Source organism: Euleptes europaea, chromosome 14 (assembly GCF_029931775.1).
Source record: "Euleptes europaea isolate rEulEur1 chromosome 14, rEulEur1.hap1, whole genome shotgun sequence".
Taxonomy (NCBI): Eukaryota; Metazoa; Chordata; class Lepidosauria; order Squamata; family Sphaerodactylidae; genus Euleptes; species Euleptes europaea.
The window spans coordinates 39,355,554-39,373,299 of record NC_079325.1 but is presented as its reverse complement, the minus strand read 5'-3'; the positions used below and the strand labels follow the sequence as shown (position 1 = coordinate 39,373,299).

At 45.7% G+C, this 17,746-nt stretch overlaps 1 protein-coding gene across 4 annotated transcripts in view; it reads right to left on the bottom strand.

The window, feature by feature from the left end:
* Nucleotides 1–808: 808 nt before the first annotated feature.
* NSMF (NMDA receptor synaptonuclear signaling and neuronal migration factor) overlaps nucleotides 809–17,746 on the bottom strand; it is a 54,745-nt gene continuing 37,807 nt past the window's right edge. For 3 of the 4 annotated variants that reach the window (XM_056860062.1, XM_056860059.1, XM_056860061.1), the window contains 10 exons: nucleotides 12,234–12,286; nucleotides 11,910–11,999; nucleotides 10,071–10,192; nucleotides 8,614–8,697; nucleotides 7,094–7,127; nucleotides 5,901–5,971; nucleotides 5,157–5,236; nucleotides 3,586–3,688; nucleotides 2,289–2,364; nucleotides 809–1,382 (listed from right to left, as the gene is read on the bottom strand). In XM_056860062.1, the coding sequence (XP_056716040.1) occupies nucleotides 1,285–1,382; nucleotides 2,289–2,364; nucleotides 3,586–3,688; nucleotides 5,157–5,236; nucleotides 5,901–5,971; nucleotides 7,094–7,127; nucleotides 8,614–8,697; nucleotides 10,071–10,192; nucleotides 11,910–11,999; nucleotides 12,234–12,286 (811 nt within the window). In that variant the 3' untranslated portion in view covers nucleotides 809–1,284. The remainder of the gene's footprint in view (nucleotides 1,383–2,288; nucleotides 2,365–3,585; nucleotides 3,689–5,156; nucleotides 5,237–5,900; nucleotides 5,972–7,093; nucleotides 7,128–8,613; nucleotides 8,698–10,070; nucleotides 10,193–11,909; nucleotides 12,000–12,233; nucleotides 12,287–17,746) is intronic. The other variant, XM_056860060.1, reaches the window with a different exon arrangement.

The following is a 17,746-nucleotide window of genomic DNA, read 5'->3' as shown; positions in this document are numbered from 1 at the left end:
GGAATGGACAAATATCACTGGCGAATTCCACTGAATAGATCAGTGGAAAATTTTCCTATCTGTGCCTCTTCATTGTACTTCGATGCTACACACAGAGGACTTTCCCTCTGAAATGGAGCTGCCATGACTGACGTACCCAGGTTCCTACAGCAGCCAAAGAATTAAAATCCATCTTTCAGATTCCCCTCTCCCCTCTCAAAACCCCCCCCAGCAAGATCAAGACCAGTGAGCAAGTCTGTTAACATGGCTATTCACTTCTAGTTGGTTGTTATATATATTCATGGAAACAGACTGATATTCCTCTAGGCTATGTCGCCATATTTCTAAACTAAAAATGTTGGACAAAACCCTAGTTTTGCCAAGCAGCAGATAAGAATGTGGGTTGTTCTTTTTCAACATAGGAACAATCTCCTTAAGGGAACCTACAGTTAAAGTGTCCTCCCAAGCTAGATTGGAATCCAAATCAAAACTGCAGACATGCAGGTCTGCGAATTAGCACTTGAAAAACCAATCCTGCTGGTGATTACATGTATATATATATCTATATCTATATACACACACACGCGCGCGCACACACACACATATATATGTCTACAGAAGATATATTACTATTTCAAATATATTTTCAAGCAGACCAAAAATATTTCATCTATTGAGTACTGATGTGTGTTTACGTCGATAGCTAATTAAATATTCCCTCTATTCATATAAAAATTGCACTTATTTTTTTCCCCCTATTAAAATGAGCAAGATTTTTAAAGTCTGAATTTTCTCTGATCAACGCGAAGGTTTTGGACACCTTGCAGTTCAAAGCACGCGGGGTTGAATATGGCGTTCCTCGCCTCCAAAAGAGAGGCAGCTGCGCATGAAAAAGAGGAGGATGCTGCACACAGATGTTCCCCCTTTATTAAGTAGCGCAAAGAAAAAGATTGTCATTTTTAGTTCTTGTCGTTAAGAAAACCTGAGCTTGAAGTGTCTTTGAAAAAGGACCTGCAGATGAGTTTGGCCCTTTGTGAAGTAAATCAGCTCAGTTCCACCCTGGCCCGTTCCACAGCGCTCCCTCCAACAGACATACGTGCTGGTCTGCACGCCTGAGGTAGCAGGCCATCCTCTCCAAAGCTCTCGACGTCCCGGCAACGTCCCCCTCTAGCTCCGCGGTGGCCCCGCCACCACCAAGGGGCTCCAAAGGCCTCCCCTGTGCCTGTGGAAAAGGTCTCTCAGCACGAAGCTCAGCCACTTGGACTCCGCTGAACCCAACCACTTTCGGGCGATTTCTCACTGCCCTCATAAGATGTCGTCATAATCCAGCAGTTTGGAGTGCTGGCGTGTCTTCCAAAGGCGATAAAGGCGGAAATCAAAATAAGTTTCGATCATTTGCTTCCCTGGAATCAGAATGCAGAAAAAGTCAAGTTAAGTCTGTGCAAAAAAATGCAAAACCTGCAACTTTGGCGGGGGGGGGGGGGAGAACAGGGATGGCCAATGCAAGATGCAGCAGTTAACCATGGTTTTGGAATGACGATCAGGCTGCAGGTTTTCATGAATGAATGCCCTCCTACCTCAAATCTCCCTCCCCGGCACCCTGGTAAAGAGTTGTATCTTACTATCTCTGGCTCTTTAGGGATGGGGTGGAATTACCCCAGGCCTCACACAAGACAGTCTCATCACAAGTGGTGATGGGAAGTGCCGACAAATCGCAGGCGATTAATGGAGACCCCGTATGGTTTTCAACATCAAGACTGCTGACTGTAATTTAACCACCAACAATGCCATCCCGACTGTCCTTACTATCTATTATCTCTATAAAAAATTGAGACTGATAGAAATTTCTTTTGATGATATCAAATATCTGCTTTTGCTCCAAGAAAAGTAGTCTTGGAACAAAAGGAGTATTGCAGACCCCTTTAGGAAAATAAAATCAATTTGACATATTCAAACCCATAATCTTGCCTTAATTTTTTTTTCCTGGCAAGGGGGATTGAAGCAGACTGGGACAACTGGGACGCAGCTGCCTCTGAGTAAGTTACCCAAACCAATGTGGTGATTTGCACTTTGAAGGGCACTGTAGGCAAACTGATGATCACTGCTATAAACCAGTCAGAATTGAGATGTCCATCTGCAGAACTGCAGCATACAAATGCCACAAGATGCATCAAATTGCAGCATGCATCTCCGAGGAATTTGTGCACCTTCCCTTCATACTCACACTTCGTACTGCATTCAATATTGACACACCTGCTGCAGTACATAAAGCACAATCTAACTTTTCAAACAATTAACAAAGCACTTACCTTGAGCAGAGAGCTCTAGTGGAGATTCAAAGGTAACTCGACAGGGACTCATTAAATTCTTCAGGTTTTGGAAAAGCTGAAATACAAAGACATTCCAGAGTCACCACCCGAGTATCATCTGTTATCATGGGGGTGGACATTGAGATACATAATTTCGCAGAACAGCTGACGGAGCTACTTGCAACCATTAGGAGCTCACCAGCTGTGACAGAGGTTCCAAGGCTTAGACAATGGGGCAGGTGCACCAGCAAAAGGGCAAAAATGGAGATGAGGATGGATCTCCTGATATGGTAAGACTCAGATGTCTCACAGGATGTGCATAGCCTGCAAGGTAGTATGTAAAGCAAGGCACACACCAGCCAAGGACCGCCTCTCAGCTCAGATAAACAGCCCAAGGTCACAATGCATAAAGGAGGAGGGAGCAGAGTCAAAGCCAGTCTTGCCTAGTCCCTTTAAATGGAGATGCTGGGGATTGAACCTGGGACCTTCTGCATGCCAAGCAGAGGCTCTACCACTGAGCCACAGCCCCTTCCCCAAAAAAGGAAAATGGGTACTAGAAGTGCTCCCATGCAATCTCTCAAGACCCACATCAGGATTCTACGTCTATAGGCTGTTGCGTTTTAGTCATACCCCATTGTTCCAGTTTCCATAAATTTCCTGCGCACATGCATTTCCTCCTCATGAGGACTGCGGGCACCCCTTTGAATCAGTTAGCTTCTCATTTAAGCACAGCCCTGAGCACATCCCCATCATCAGTGGTGGAGGACAACAGATTAGGAGGAGGAGTTGGTTTTTATATGCCAACTTTCTCTACCACTTAAGGAAGAATCAAACTGGCTTACAATCACCTTCCCTTCCCCACAACAGATACCTTGTGAGGTAGGTGGGGCTGAGAGAGTTCGAAGAAAGCTGTGACTAGCTCAAGGTCACCCAGCTGGCTTCATGTGTAGGAGTGGGGAAACCAACCCAGTTCACCAGATTAGAGTCCGCCACTCATGTGGGGAATCAAATCTGGTTCTCTACATCAGAGTCTACCGCTCCAAACCACCGTTCTTCACCACTACTCCACACTGGCTCTCAGGAAGTCTCAGGAAGGCAGGAAATCAGCCAGAACTGTGCAAGAACATGAGGAGCCCCCCCCCACCAAATGGCATGGAGAACAGAACTAGGCTTTATCAAGATCCGAATACAACTGCTGGCTTAAACAGCTCCTCTACTGGGAGAAATAATCAGCTCCTGCTCCCTCCCTATGAGATGGGGGGAGAGAGGAATATGGAGAATGGAAGTAGATCCTCACCTTCTCTCCATTATGGTTTCCGAGCACGTAGCACCCCATGATGTGAATGACATTTGGCTCGGGGTTCAGTTTGCTCATCAGATGGCCCAGCCGCTTCCAGAAACTGAAGAACAAGATGGCAGAATGCTCTAACAGCCCTAACAAAAACGAAGTCTCAATGCCCCTCTCCTAGGGTTGCCAACCTCCAGGTGCTAGCTGGACATCTGCTATTACAACTGATCTCCAGCTGATAGAGATGGAGAAAATGGCAGCTTTGGCAACTGGACTCTATGGCACTGAAGTCCTCTCCCCAAACCCTGCCCTCCTCAGGCTCCGCCCCCAAAAACCTCCCACCAGTAGCAAAAGAGGGACGAGGCAACCCTAACCTTTCCATGTGGCCTGAGCATATGGGGTGCACACTGATGGAAGGCAGACATGGCACCCATTCCCATCAGCCCTCAGCAGACATTCAGACTCCCCAAAATAGTTGTAGACAGTGGTGCCTACATAGGAAGGGGTATTACCCTATCCAATACAGATCAGCTGATCAAATCAAATACAGATCAGCTGATAAAGGTTATAGATTCTTGTGATACCTTAAAGACAAATAGATTTATGGCGGGAAGAAGATTCTGTGGATTGGGTGTAAGACGTGAACCCTGTGGAGGGGCAAAGATTTTAAAAGAAATGGTGCGGGAAGTACACCGTCAGGATGGTCAGCTACCACCACATGCCCCTCCATCAAATTCTGGCATTGGTGAGGGCTGTTCATATGCTTTTACTTGGAGGCGAGTACATTGGTTTTGAGTGTACGGCAGCAGGGGAAATGGTAAAAAAAAACATGAATCTGGCATTCCCCTGAAGGTATGGGCAACTGAAGAGAACTTAAGAGGACTCTCTGAAAAATTTATTAACTTCAGTACAGGCTGGGTTCGCCAAGGGCAACCTGTAAATGGGCAGAAGGCCAAATTGCCACAAGACAAGGAATACAAATCACAATGGGGGAAGACAGTTCACCCAAGGAACATAGTACAAAGAAAAAAGTCAATCTATAGAGCACTGGCTGATGGCTCCAAAGGGAGTTTTGAAAAAGAAATATTTATTTAAAGAGCATTAAACCATTTAGAAGGTGCTTTTAATTTTCAAATCACCTCACTTACATTACCTTGATGTAATATTACAACAGCCCTGTAAGGTAGGCTACTACTCTTTAGTTGAGACCTAATGCAGATCCTGACATGGGACAAATCCTACCATCCATACCCATTTCCTCTCTATTCCCTCTGCATTACAAGAGCAAAAGGATTATATTACTATATAACACTGCCTTATACTGAATCAGACCACTGGTCCATTTGTCTGATTATTGTCCTGCTTTCTAGGATCTCAGGCAGAGAACGAACTTGCACAACATCTGATACCCAAGATCCTTCAGCTGTCTGATACCCAAGATCCTTCAGATATGGAGGATTGAATCTGGGACTTCTGACATGTAAAACATATGCTCTTCCACTGAACCTCAGCCTCTCATAAGGCACCATGCCAGAGCCATACACCCTTTAAAAAAAAAACCACGGAAGCCTCTCACTCACTAGATCATGTCTTCCTCCTTTTCCACTTTTGCAAAAGTGGCGACTTTGTTCTTCAGAAGGTACAAGTGACCTGGGCCACCCTGCAAGAGGAAAAAGGTAGAATCTGCAGCAATCAGGCAAACAATTCCCCCAAGAGTGCAGCCACTCTGGGCTGTGGCAGCATAATTTGGCCAACCACGCCCCCCCCGGGGCCATCTGAGTCACATTACCCCCCACTGCCACCTCTGCCTCTTTTATGGCACACAGGGCAAAGTATTAGTTGGATTTGCTTGCAAAGTAAGGAAATCCAAATCGGTCTCCCCCTGCATTTCCCCATGTTTCAAATTTGAGATAAAACAGGTTCCTGAAAACATGGGGAAACGTGGGGGGAGAGCGAGGCGACCTCTGACGACTGGAAACAGCATGCATAATTAAAAAAAAGACCCAAAGTCATTGGAGGGGTGACGGTGAAACAGCCATGCACAAATGACCCTCAAATCTACACCAGGGAATCTGGTGCTGGCTGTTGCTAGGGAGAGGGCCCAGACTTAAAAGGCGGTGGTGTTCAGTGAAGCCTGACTCCTCATAAACTGCAGTGGGGTGAAGAAAGAAGCGGATTATGAGAACAATCCGTCACTATTTGCCACTTTAACAATCCTTTAGGGAGGGTGTGCTCAAATATCACAGCTGCAGGAGGCTGAGGCCAGTAGATTCACTGCTCCAGAAAACAAAGAACAGATGGCCTTCCAAGAGGCACTTACATACCTGACAGAAAATCAGCAACTTCCAAATTTTGCAGCCTTTCCGATAGATATTCAACTTCTTCTCAATTTCCTCTGCAAAAGAATAAGGGGGAGGGGGGAATGTGAGCCCCAAAGTGGAAAAGGAAGGCATTGGCCAAGATGACACGAAGGCCCACTACCCTGAGCCTGTCCCCATTTTCACTTGATGCGGGGCCCCAAAGAAACTGAGAAACAGTGAGCAATTTGTGAACCCTTCTTCTAAGTTAAGGGGCACCTGGCTCACAATCCTGGAGGTGGGTCTGACATTTGGAGTGGGCCCAAAGCTCTGCCACTCTGTAAGTGCAAGAAAGTGGGAAACAAGTGGAACGGTGTCTGTGTACATTTACCACACGCTCTTCAGATGGCATTAAATGCCACTGGGGAGAGCTAGGAAGAAAAGCTGAAAGAAGGTCAGAATTATTTACCGGGGGGTGGGGGGTGGGAGAGCCCATAACAAGCGAGAACCAGCATGACATATGAACACATGAAGCTGCTATATACTGAATCAGACCCTTGGTCCATCAAAGTCAGTACTGTCTACTCAGACCGGCAGTGGCTCTCCAGGGTCTCAGGTTGAGGTCTTTCACATCACCTACTTGCCTAGTCTCTTTAACTGGAGATGCTGGGGATTGAACCTGGGACCTTCTGCATGCCAAGCAGATGCTCTACCACTGAGCCAAAGCCCCTCCCCAATGACACAGCGATTGGAGTGCTGAAATCCCACTCTGCCATGGAAATCACTGGGTTACCTTGGGCCAGTCACTCTCTATTAGAGCAGCCTACCCCATTGGGTTATTGTGAGGATAAAATGCAGGAAGGGAGAGAACCATGCACTCCACACCCTGAGCTCCTTAGAGGAAGGGTGGGGGTGGGTAAAAATGTACTAAATAAAAATAAGTGGCCCTACTATCATTTTGGCCGGCTGGAGGTACAAAAGGAGGCTGACAGAGGCATTCCTGCCAATCAAAGGCATCCCTGCCGATCCGTCTTTACAGCCACTAAAGGCTCAAGGAGCTGCTGCTGACACTACCATCCTTGTGTTCCCCCACCACGACCCACACATTTTCTACGAGGGTGTTCCTAGTGACTCCAACCCCAGGTTCGAGAGGTACCAAGCCCCCCTCAAACCACCTCTGCCCCATTCCCTTCCTTCTTCACTGCCAAATGCTCACATACCCAAAATGTCATCAAAAGTAGCGTGCTCGTGATCCTGAAAAGGAAAAGGAAAAGCATGGTTAAACTTCCACAATTTGTCTACTGTATTTACTTGAAAGAAAGAGGACCATAAATCTAAGATGCCGCCCCAAAAGACCCATCCTAACAAAAGACAGCAGTATAAAAGTTTTTATTACATGTACAATAAAGAATACCAATGTACAATAAAGAGTATAGATTACTGAAGAAAACAATTACTTTTTGTCCCTCTTCGCATTGTAACTATTCACAAGTAGTACTGGATCATGCTGTTTCAACTCTTAAAATGCAAGAGACTGGCTTTTTTAACCACTCCCAAGAGTCAAACTACTAGGCAAAAGGGAGGAGGTTTGATATGGAAGAAATGATCCGTCCATAACAGGTTGAAGTTGGTTCCCATTTCCTTATTCATGTCTCCTAGTTTTTGCACGATATTGAGGACAATTTAAAAGCTGTGCACCCCAAAACGAGCTGGGAACCAACTTCAGCCTCCTGCAAAAGGGCAGATAAAATGATCACCTTACACCCCTCGAAAATCCACTGAAATCAATGAGCTCAGAAGGGTGTAAAATACACTGTTAACCCCACCCCGATTTTACATTGTTTTCTGTATTATCCTCCCCTGTCTAAAATGTCCACAAATTCATAACAGCTACAGCTTATATTGTACTAAAGGGCTGCAAACCCACTGGCTTTTTGAGTTTCTCTGGAGGGGGGGAGAGCTGAACTACAAGGCAACTCCTCCCTGAAGCACAGGGGAAGAAGCAAAAGCTGGTATGGAGTACTATTCTGAGCCTGAAACATGGGTCAGTAGAGGAGCAAATCCACACCCACTGTTGTTACTGCTGCTTAATATTTGCCAGGCAAGGAGCTGCAGTTTCTGAGGCTAGCTCAACTAGTCCACCCACTCCTCTCTCCCCTTGACACTCAGAGCAGCTTGAAAGGGTGCATTTGCAGACTCAGCATCACCTCCACTGCCACTTCCATGTGTTCCTTGGAGTTATGCATCTAGATGGAATCACATTCTAGCTGTATCTGAAGAAGTGAGCTGTGGCTCACGAAAGCTCAGTACCCTGCCAGAAATTTTGTTAGTCTTTTAGGTGCTACTGGACTCTTGCTCTTTTCTACTGCTAGTGACAGACTAACACGGCTACCCATTGTGATCTATCTCCAATGGGGATGGGCAACACAGCCACCCACCCAACTAATTTGGTTAAATATTTCAAGAAGCACGGGTACAGCTTCCACTCATGCACAGACCAGTGATTCAGCAGAAGTCAGTATGTTGAGATGATCACAAGATAAAGGAAAAGGGCCAACATCGGCACTAAGCTCCCTGTGTGCCTTCAGGCTTTGCACATATGCCATATAGCACCTGTGACTATATCAGCATCCAGCAGCCCCCATGCCAGAGAGAAATTCATAAGAATGGTCTCCCTCCCCAAGCCTGGGCAGTTGGGAGGGCACAGTACCCTCAAAGTACCCGCTCTGGACTAACTTACATAGAGAATGGGTATGATGGATGGGTCGTCTCTGCGGATGATTGTTGGAACATATTCTGCTTTGGGCACCTTGGAGGAAATGAGCTGGAAGAGAGGAAGGAAGGGGGGAAGAGAATGCATTATAATAGGGCCGAGTAACACAGACGACTGTGGGTGCTTGAGGCACCTCGTGTGCAGGCCACAGATCATTCACCAAGGGCAGGACTTTTTTTTTGCTATTGTAGATGTGCTAGCAATATTTTCCTACCCATCAACTAACTTAAGAGTGTGACAATTCCAAAGTAAAAACTTGCACACATCAAAGGGCATGCTGAAATGCTGGAGGCCAGGCCCCAGAAATAAGAAGGAATCTTTCCTTGGCAGGAACCACTCCAGTTAGCCTGAAGTAGGGAAACTCCACTGGAAAAAGGGCAGAGATCAGACAAGAGTGGGAACGGAAGCCAGCATGATGTAGTAGTTAGAGTGCTGGACTAGAACCTGGGGAAAACAGGTATAAATATCTAAAATAAATAACTAATGGAAGGTAAATGGCTTTTACAAGTCTTTGCTACACTGGCTTTCCACATAATTGGTTTAGCATCCAAATAATATCAAGGCAGGGGTACTGCACATCCCTCATGCCCCAAACACTCCTGTTCACCCTCCGCTCTTTTTTACTTCTTTGGTTGTCGCCAGAGTTGGCTTTGTGAATCCCATGAGTGTGCTACACAAGTGCAGAACGTGGTGGTGATGCAAATTCTGCATTTCAGCTTTTTGCTGGATTAAAGCAAATTTCTCTCCATTAAGGCTGGGGGGGAAAAAGTAAGTTTGAAGAATATGCAATGCTTGGCAAAACTGTAGTTGGCATGGAAGCTTCAGTGATCAACACTACTTGTAGAATTAACATACATGTATTTAGAAGTGGCACAATCCAGCTTTTCCTGGAACAGAAGCTGGACTGCCTTTGGGGCAAACCTTTGAATTTATTGTGTTTTTTAAACAAACAAAACATTCACAATTGCGGTTTTGCCCATGCAGGGTCTGCTGGAGAGTGCGATGTATTTGTGTTTCCAAGGAAGAAAGCAGGCAACCTCTGGGCTGCTGCTGCACAGTTTCACAACAGTCCGTGCCCAAAGCCAACTAGTGCTTCTCCGTATTAATACAGCAAAAGCTACAGCCATATCACCATAATTGGCTCAAGCTATTTCGCTGCTTTGGTAAAAATCTTCATGTCAAACACAGGGGAAACTACTGTGCTCCCCTCTTGGAGAGTTCCTTCTGAGGACAACCTTTGTTCTATACTCCATACATGAATGGGGATTTTTGCCCCATTCAGTTGTATGGAGCAAGGAAAAGGTTGCAACTGAGAAAATGAGCGTGAGAGGGATACACCTGTCCTCCCCACCCCAGACCATACTGGTCCAGAGGCCTCGGGCAGTGGGTGAAGGGGCTCCTGGAATTTTGGATGTATCACTCACCATGATTTTGGGTGGGATGAAGTCCTCCCCACTGCAGGCTGCTGCTTCAAGCTCTTTCTCTGCTTCCCAGTTCAAGTCAACGCTCTTATCAAGTGCGCAGCAGGAGTCCTGGAGCTCATGGCCTGCAGGGTTCAAATCAATAGGAGTATTATGAGGGGCCTTAAGCGAGCACACACCAGTCCTAAGCTACCCTTAAGGAGGGACCTACGTGCTTGTATGTGTGTGTAAAGTGCCGTCAAGTCGCAGCGACTTATGGCAACCCCTTTTGGGGGTTTTCATGGCAAGAGACTAACAGAGGTGGTTTGCCAGTGCCTTCCTCTGCACAGCAACCCTGGACTTCCTTGGTGGTCTCCCATCCAAATACTAACCAGGGATGACCCTGCTTAGCTTCTGAGATCTGACAAGATCAGGCTAGCCTGGACCATCCAGGTCCTATGTGCTTAGTGCTCTCTTTACTAGTCAAAATGGGGCAGCAACCAGGCTGCCCCGTAGATAGTCAAGGCTGCCTACTGTTGAACCCACCGGCTGCTGCCTTTTCGGAGGACATGGCAGGCCCAGGTTTGTTCCTGGGAGAAAACAAACAGGCCCTTTCAGCTCTGTACAGGCAGTTGGCAACCATAACCAAGGAGGAGGAGGAGGAGGAGGAGGAGGAGAGTTGTTCTTATCTGCTGACCTTTTCTACCACTTAAGGAAGAATCAAACTGGCTTACAATCACCTTCTCTTCCCCTCCCCACAACAGACAACCTGTGAGGTAGGCGGGGCTGAGAGAGCTCTTAATTGAGCTGTGACTAGCCCAAGGTCACCCAGCTGGCTTCATGTGGAGGAGTGGGGAAACAAATCTAGTTCAGCAGGTTAGCCTGGGCCGCTCATGTGGAGGAGAGGAGACTCAAACCTGGATTCTCCAGATAAGAGTCCACCACTCCAAACCACCGCTGTTAACCACTACAACACTACAATGTACTGGCATAGTTAATTTGTGGAACTTGCCGTCATGGGATGTGGTGACAGCCACTGACATATATAGCTTTAAAAAGGAACAAGGTCCATGAGGGATGGATGAAACCTCCACATTCAGAGGCAGTATACGTTTGAATATGAGCTTCTGAAAAGATAAGCAGAGGGAAGGCCTTGGCCTTTAGGTCCTGCCGGTAGGCCTCCTAGGGCATTTAATTGGCTAGAGTAGGAAACAGGATGCTGGACCACATGAATCTTTGGTCTGATCCAGCAGGACTCTTCTGATGCTATGCCACAGCTCTTGCTTGGTTCATCTTCCATCATCCCTTTTCCCACCTACCCCTTTCACTTTACCATGCTCTGCCTTTTCATATGTGAGGTTCAGCTCTCTCTTGCTCCTCAGAACCCACCTAATATCTAGTTCTATTTGGTAAGAGATCCCCCCCCTGTTATCACTCGGCAGCTAACACTAGAAACTATCAGCCATGGAAGGAAATATCTGCCTTATACCTGCTTCTAAAATATCCGAAGGGGGCAGAGACACCATCTTCTAAGAGAGGTACTGTGTATTATGAACACACACAGAGAACTTCCTGCAGAGGACAACCACAGTTGTGGGCCAGTTGTGGGCCAACCCCTGCAACTCTTCACAGATCAGCATGCTACCACGCTGTCTTTCCTTGCTCCCAAACAACCAATGTTAACCACAGCATGCAGAAAGCTTAGTTGCCATGGCAAACTGGAGAGAACAGGCCCCTGGCTAACCTAAGCACCCGTTGAAGGGGATGACACATGCTGTCTATCCAAATCTCTTCCTCTGACATTGGCCACATCAAGCCAGCTAGTTTGAATTAGGGGATGAGGACACAATCACCAGGACATACTTTCTCGGGAGTCATTGAGGTTTTCAGGCTTAATGGGAGTCGGGTCGCTCCAGGACCGGCTGAAGCTCCTTTCTCGCCGCTCGGCAAATGCTACAAAGATTAAAAACAACAACTATTACAGCTTTATGACCAATGAAGACACACCCCTGGCTCAAAAGTTCATGTTCTAAACCACTCTGTTAGAGATATACCAGCAGGCAGAAAAGGAAGGCTAAATTGCTACATGGGTTGATCCAAAGCAAGGCAAAAGCAAATGTCTAGGGGATGCAGGGACCTGGGACATAGGTCAGCATGGCCTCCCACCTCCTCAGTTCCCTCACTCACTCTGTGCCTTCATGCGGCGGCTCCCCACCATGCGCAGATGTTTCCTGAAATTTCTGGAAGAAATGTGAAAAAGAGAAAGCTGTCAATACCAGGCATCCCAAAGAAGATAAGGTCAATACGGGGAGATCCAAGTTGATTCAGGCTGAGTTTGCAGAAAGCAGAGTCAGGAAAGCAGAAATTTTTTTCTCCAGCTCTCCAGCAGAAACATCTGGAACTGCCCAGGATCCTGATCAAAGACACTCCAAACCTAAATGGATGTCTCAGATGACAACCATTCATAAAGACACTTGTGCTAATGTTAGAGCCAATCAGCACAACCGCAGTTCCCCATCCATTTCACAGGCATTCTAAGACAGAAAGCCACAATCACACCACTTGGCTGTGGTTCCTTTCACACTAAGGCTTTGTTCCAGCTGGTCACCCAAACCGGAGCTCTTTTGGGAGGCAGACGGAGCCGCCACACGTCATCATCCTGTAATCGTCCAGTTTTCAGGTTTCCCTTTTACTTTGGCTTGGTACACTCTTTCTATAAAGACCACAGACCAAGTGTACTTGCATACCACATGAATGGGAAGCTATGCTTTTTTTAAAAAGGTCCTGCCAGTATTGGTGCCATTTCCCTCATTTCAACCCGTGTTCACCATTTCTACCCTTTGCCATGCCACTGGAGGTCTAAAAAAAAAAAAGGCAATTACCATTTTTTTTAGAGGCCGGAACGAGCCCTCCGGTGGCATGGGCAGGGGGAAATGGCAGCCACAGGAACATCCGAGGCAAGGAGGGTGCACTGAAAACTGCCATGGGGTTGCTCTATTGCCACAGTCAGCAACTCTGCATTCACAGAAGGAATAGGAGCTAAGCAGAAAATTGTTGCGGTGTGGATGCAGCCTGTGATGTGCTAGACTTAAGTCCAGTAGCACCTTAAGAGACCAACAAGATTTTGGGAGTATAAGCTTTTCAGAGTCAAAGCTCCTTTCATCAGATAGCAAGCTTTCGAGAGTCAAAGGGAGCTTTGGCTCTTGAAAGCTTATATTCCCAAAATCTTGTTAGGCTCTAAGGTGCTACTGGACTCGAATCTAGCCATTCTACTGCAGACCAACACGACGGCTACCTTCTGAGCCTTTGAGGGGTTCGTGAGCGTGTTCATGCCAACCACCACCACCAGAGGGCTCCCTTGCTGCATCTGTCTGTCCGAAACTGCCCCACATCTGGGGATCCAAATCTTTTTTTCCCCTGAAGGATTGTGATCTGATGGAGAAAAGGAATGGGATCACTCAAGTAGCTGTTCTGGTCTCATGGCATTCCCTGTGACTCACACAGATGCCCAACCCTGGCAGAGTTGATGTAGCACAGTGGCTAAGAGAACAAACTGAGATCAATCCACAATTAAAATAAGATCATGTATATGAAGTGCTTTGAATACTGAAATCACTATACAAATATTGAATGTTAAAGTCCAGAAAGACGGTTAAGACTTCCTTTGCAGGAACAGATTTTAATATTCAATTTTACTGCTGAGTGAAGTTTTACTGTAATGTTCTATGTGTTGGTAAATTTAATGTGTGTGTGTGTGTGTGTGTGTGTGTGTGTGTGTGTGTGTGTGTATATATAGTCCTCCAAAATGTCCTATCTTTGACAGCCTTGCTCAGATCTTGCAAATTGAAGGCTGTGGCTTCCTTTATTGAGTCAATCCATCTCTTGTTGGGTCTTCCTCTTTTCCTGCTGCCCTCAACTTTTCCTAGCATGACTGTCTTTTCCAGTGACTCTTGTCGTCTCATGACGTGACCAAAATACAACAGCCTCAGTTTAGTCATTTTAGCTTCTAGGGTCAGTTCAGGCTTGATTTGATCTATAACCCACTCATTTGTTTTTTTGGCAGTCCACGGAATCCGCAACACTTTCCTCCAACACCACATTTCAAAGGAATCTATTTTTTTCCTATCAGCTTTCTTCATTGTCCAGCTTTCACACCCATACATAGTAATAGGGAATACGATGGCATGAATTAATCTAGTCTTGGTGGCCAGAGTCACATCCTTACACTTCAAAATCTTTTCTAGCTCCTTCATGGCTGCCCTTCCCAGTCTCAATCTCCTTCTAATTTCTTGGCTGCAGTCTCCCTTTTGGTTGATGGTGGAGCCAAGGAATAGAAAGTCTTGAACAATTTCAATTTCCTCATTGTCTACCTTAAAGTTGTGTAATTCTCCTGTAGTCATTACTTTTGTTTTCTTGATGTTCAGCTGCAGTCCTGCTTTGGCACTTTCTCTTTTAACTTTCAGCAGTAGTTGTTTCAAATCTTCACTATTTTCTGCCAATAATGTAGTGTCATCAGCATATCTCAAATTATTTATGTTCCTCCCTCCAATTTTCACTCCACCTTCATCTAAATCTAATCCTGCTTTCCTAATTATATGTTCTGCATATAGACTGAAGAGATAGGGAGATAAAATACATCCTTGTCTGACACCTTTGCCAATTGGAAACCATTCCGTTTCTCCATATTCTGTTCTAACTGTGGCCTCTTGTCCAGAGTACAGGTTGCGCATCAAAACAATCAGATGTAGTGGAACACATATACATGTTGTTGTTGTTGTTGTTGTTTTGTTGGGCTTCTTTTTAAATAAGGAAAGCAGTAAATAACGAGGAAATAGTAATGGGAAAAGTTTGCCTGTATTTCATCCACTTGAGGAAGAAAAAAAGAGAGATCCATTCAATCACTGGGTGATTAAAAATATTGTCGAAGGCTTTCACGGTCAGAGTTCATCAGTTCTTGTAGGTTATCCGGGCTGTGTAACTGTGGTCTTGGTATTTTCTTTCCTGACATTTCGCCAGCAGCTGTAGCAGGCATCTTCAGAGGAGTAACACTGAAGGTCACACAGCCCGGATAACCTACAAGCACTGAGGGATTGTTTACACACTCAAGATTCAGAAGTTTTTAAAAGATATTTTATATGCTACCTGTCCAGAGGGCTGCTCCTAAAGCCATAGTCTTGAGATAACCACCTCTGTCAAGAGCAGAAATGGTTTTCTGGAGTGACCCCTTTGCTGATTATTTTAGGTTGAAGGTATTCCTTGAATTAACAAATTAGTTAATTTCAATGGCGGACACCTCAAAATAAGTAGTGGTTAAAGTACAGCCTAATACCAAGACTGAGCCTACCATTCACCATGGAGAAGCAGTCTCAAGTGGCAGATTCGGACGTTTCAGTATACAGTAGCCGATTCTTATTTATTATTTCATTAAAAAATTATTATTAACCCTGTCCCCGATTGGTTTTTTGAGCTCACGGACCAAAATGTCTTGATCTATCTCTATCAGACAACTGTGAGTGAAGACTTTCTTGAATCCTCAATGATTCCCTCCTTCCTGACCAATGTTTTAACTGTTATGCATTTGTACATATTTTAACTCTATTTTGAATTTGTTTTAATGATTTTAATGGTTTCAAAATGTGATTTAATCATGGTTTTTTTTTTATTGTTAGCCCCCTTGGTGGCCCTTGTGAGGGCATCTTGCAAAAGAAAAAAGAAAAAAGAATTTGCAAGTAAATAAATAAATTAAAAAAAAAAAACCACTGATGTAACTCTTGACAGCATTTCTTTATCTGGCACCATAATCACTGGGCCACTTGTTACAACTCTGCACAAAAGCAAGTTCAGGATCTATTAGTTGTTGAGAGAGAAGAGGAAAAACGTATATCGCTCTCAACATTTTCTGTGAGAAAAGGAAAAATGTATATCCCTTTCAATATTTTCTGCTCAGAGATTAATACATCAGGATTGGGGGGTGTGTGCTCAGTGTACCACTCCAAGTCCAAGTAGGGCCAGTCTTAAGATTTTGAAGAGGAAGGGGGCTCATCACGGGGGGGCGGATAATTCAGATTTTTTACCTCATATACTAAAACGTTTTGGGCCATATGTGACTTCAAATAGTCCATCTAAACAGGACGTCCCCAAATCCTTTCAAACATCACAAAGGATTCTGAGGCACAAATCTCAAAACACACAAGGGAAAAAAAGATAGGAGATACAAGTCCATTTGGTATGAGGTTCCACAAGGCTGGTACTCTTCCAAGTAAACTGATAACCACAGGAGGACATGAGTATGTTGACAACGCACAATTTTAAAAGGGACTCCTTTGAAGCAGGAAACATCCAAGATATTTTCCACAGAAGGGAAACAAGGACACCCCACTACTTCTCAGAGCCAAGATTTGTGAGAATATGAAGGACCTCAACAACTTTTGAGCGGTGAGATGCAGAAGAATAGCCATCCAAACCCCACCTCTCTAACTGTGAACGGAAGAGAAAATGGCACCCCACAGTCCTTGTCCCTAAGGGAGGAGAAGGAACGTTACTGAGTTAATTTAACGGCTCTATAACAACGCAGGAGTCCCTTCACCACACGTGGGTGGCAGCATTAAAAAAATCCAAGCTCAAAGAACAGATGTCAGTCACAGAAAAGACGTAATTTGAGACCAAAACCAGCCCATTCTTCCAAAAGAACACAATAGCCCACTATCGCCACATTCATGCTAGGCTTGGTTACCATAGAGATGCACATGGGCCCCTTGCTGGGTCCAGCATGAGTCACAAACAGACCGGGCCAGGCTGAAACACGCTTGGACCCATTTGGCCCTATGCATAATCCCATGCCCGGGCAACAGGTATTTCAAAGGTCTTTCTTAGCCATTCCCTCATCTATCTTCTGCAGAGCTTCACTGTGCTGCCTCTTCCAAAACCCCCCCCTCCATCCTTCAGAGAGCCATGCACTCTGCCCATCTCTGCAAGGAAGATACCAAAGAATATGAGCACAGCAATGTGATATCAACTGTGGGTCCCAACTAGGGGGCACTGGGGGAGGAAGAAGGGCTCATACAAGACACAAAAAACTCTACCTTGGACTTTTCACCTGCCTAGTGAGACGTTCCATGGAACGTCTGACATGTGCAAAGGAAAAGCCTCACCATCTGCCTGGTTCCTTTTCATCTAGATCAGGGGTGGGGAACATCAGGCCCGGGGGCCGTTTAAGGCCCGTGAAGTCATTTGGTCTGGCCCTTCATGAGTCCTGGCAGATCTCTAGCTCAAAAGGATCTAAGATTGGCGATCCGCCCGCTCCCACGTACAGGAATAGCCTCTATTCAAGGCGGATGTGAGTTTGTTTAGCTGAGAAAAGGAACCTTTTTTCCCCTTGCAGAAGAGTCATTAGCTATGGAGCTGCTAGGACCGCCCAAGAAACCGTGTTAACCCTTTCCCACCAGGGCCGTGGAGAAATGTATTCCCTCTGTACTACAAGAGGGCTGGGGGCGGAAGTGGCGACAATGGAGGAGCCAGAATGTGTGTGGGGGAGAGTTCTTAGCCAGTGTATCCTCATTTCACCCCTAATTTTTAAGTTGATAATTTTGTATGGCCCTCGAATGATGTTATAAACATCCAAATGGCCCTTGGCGGAAAAAAAGTTCCCCGCCCCTGATCTAGATACCCTCACAAAGCCCTTTTGCACAGGATTCCTGGGG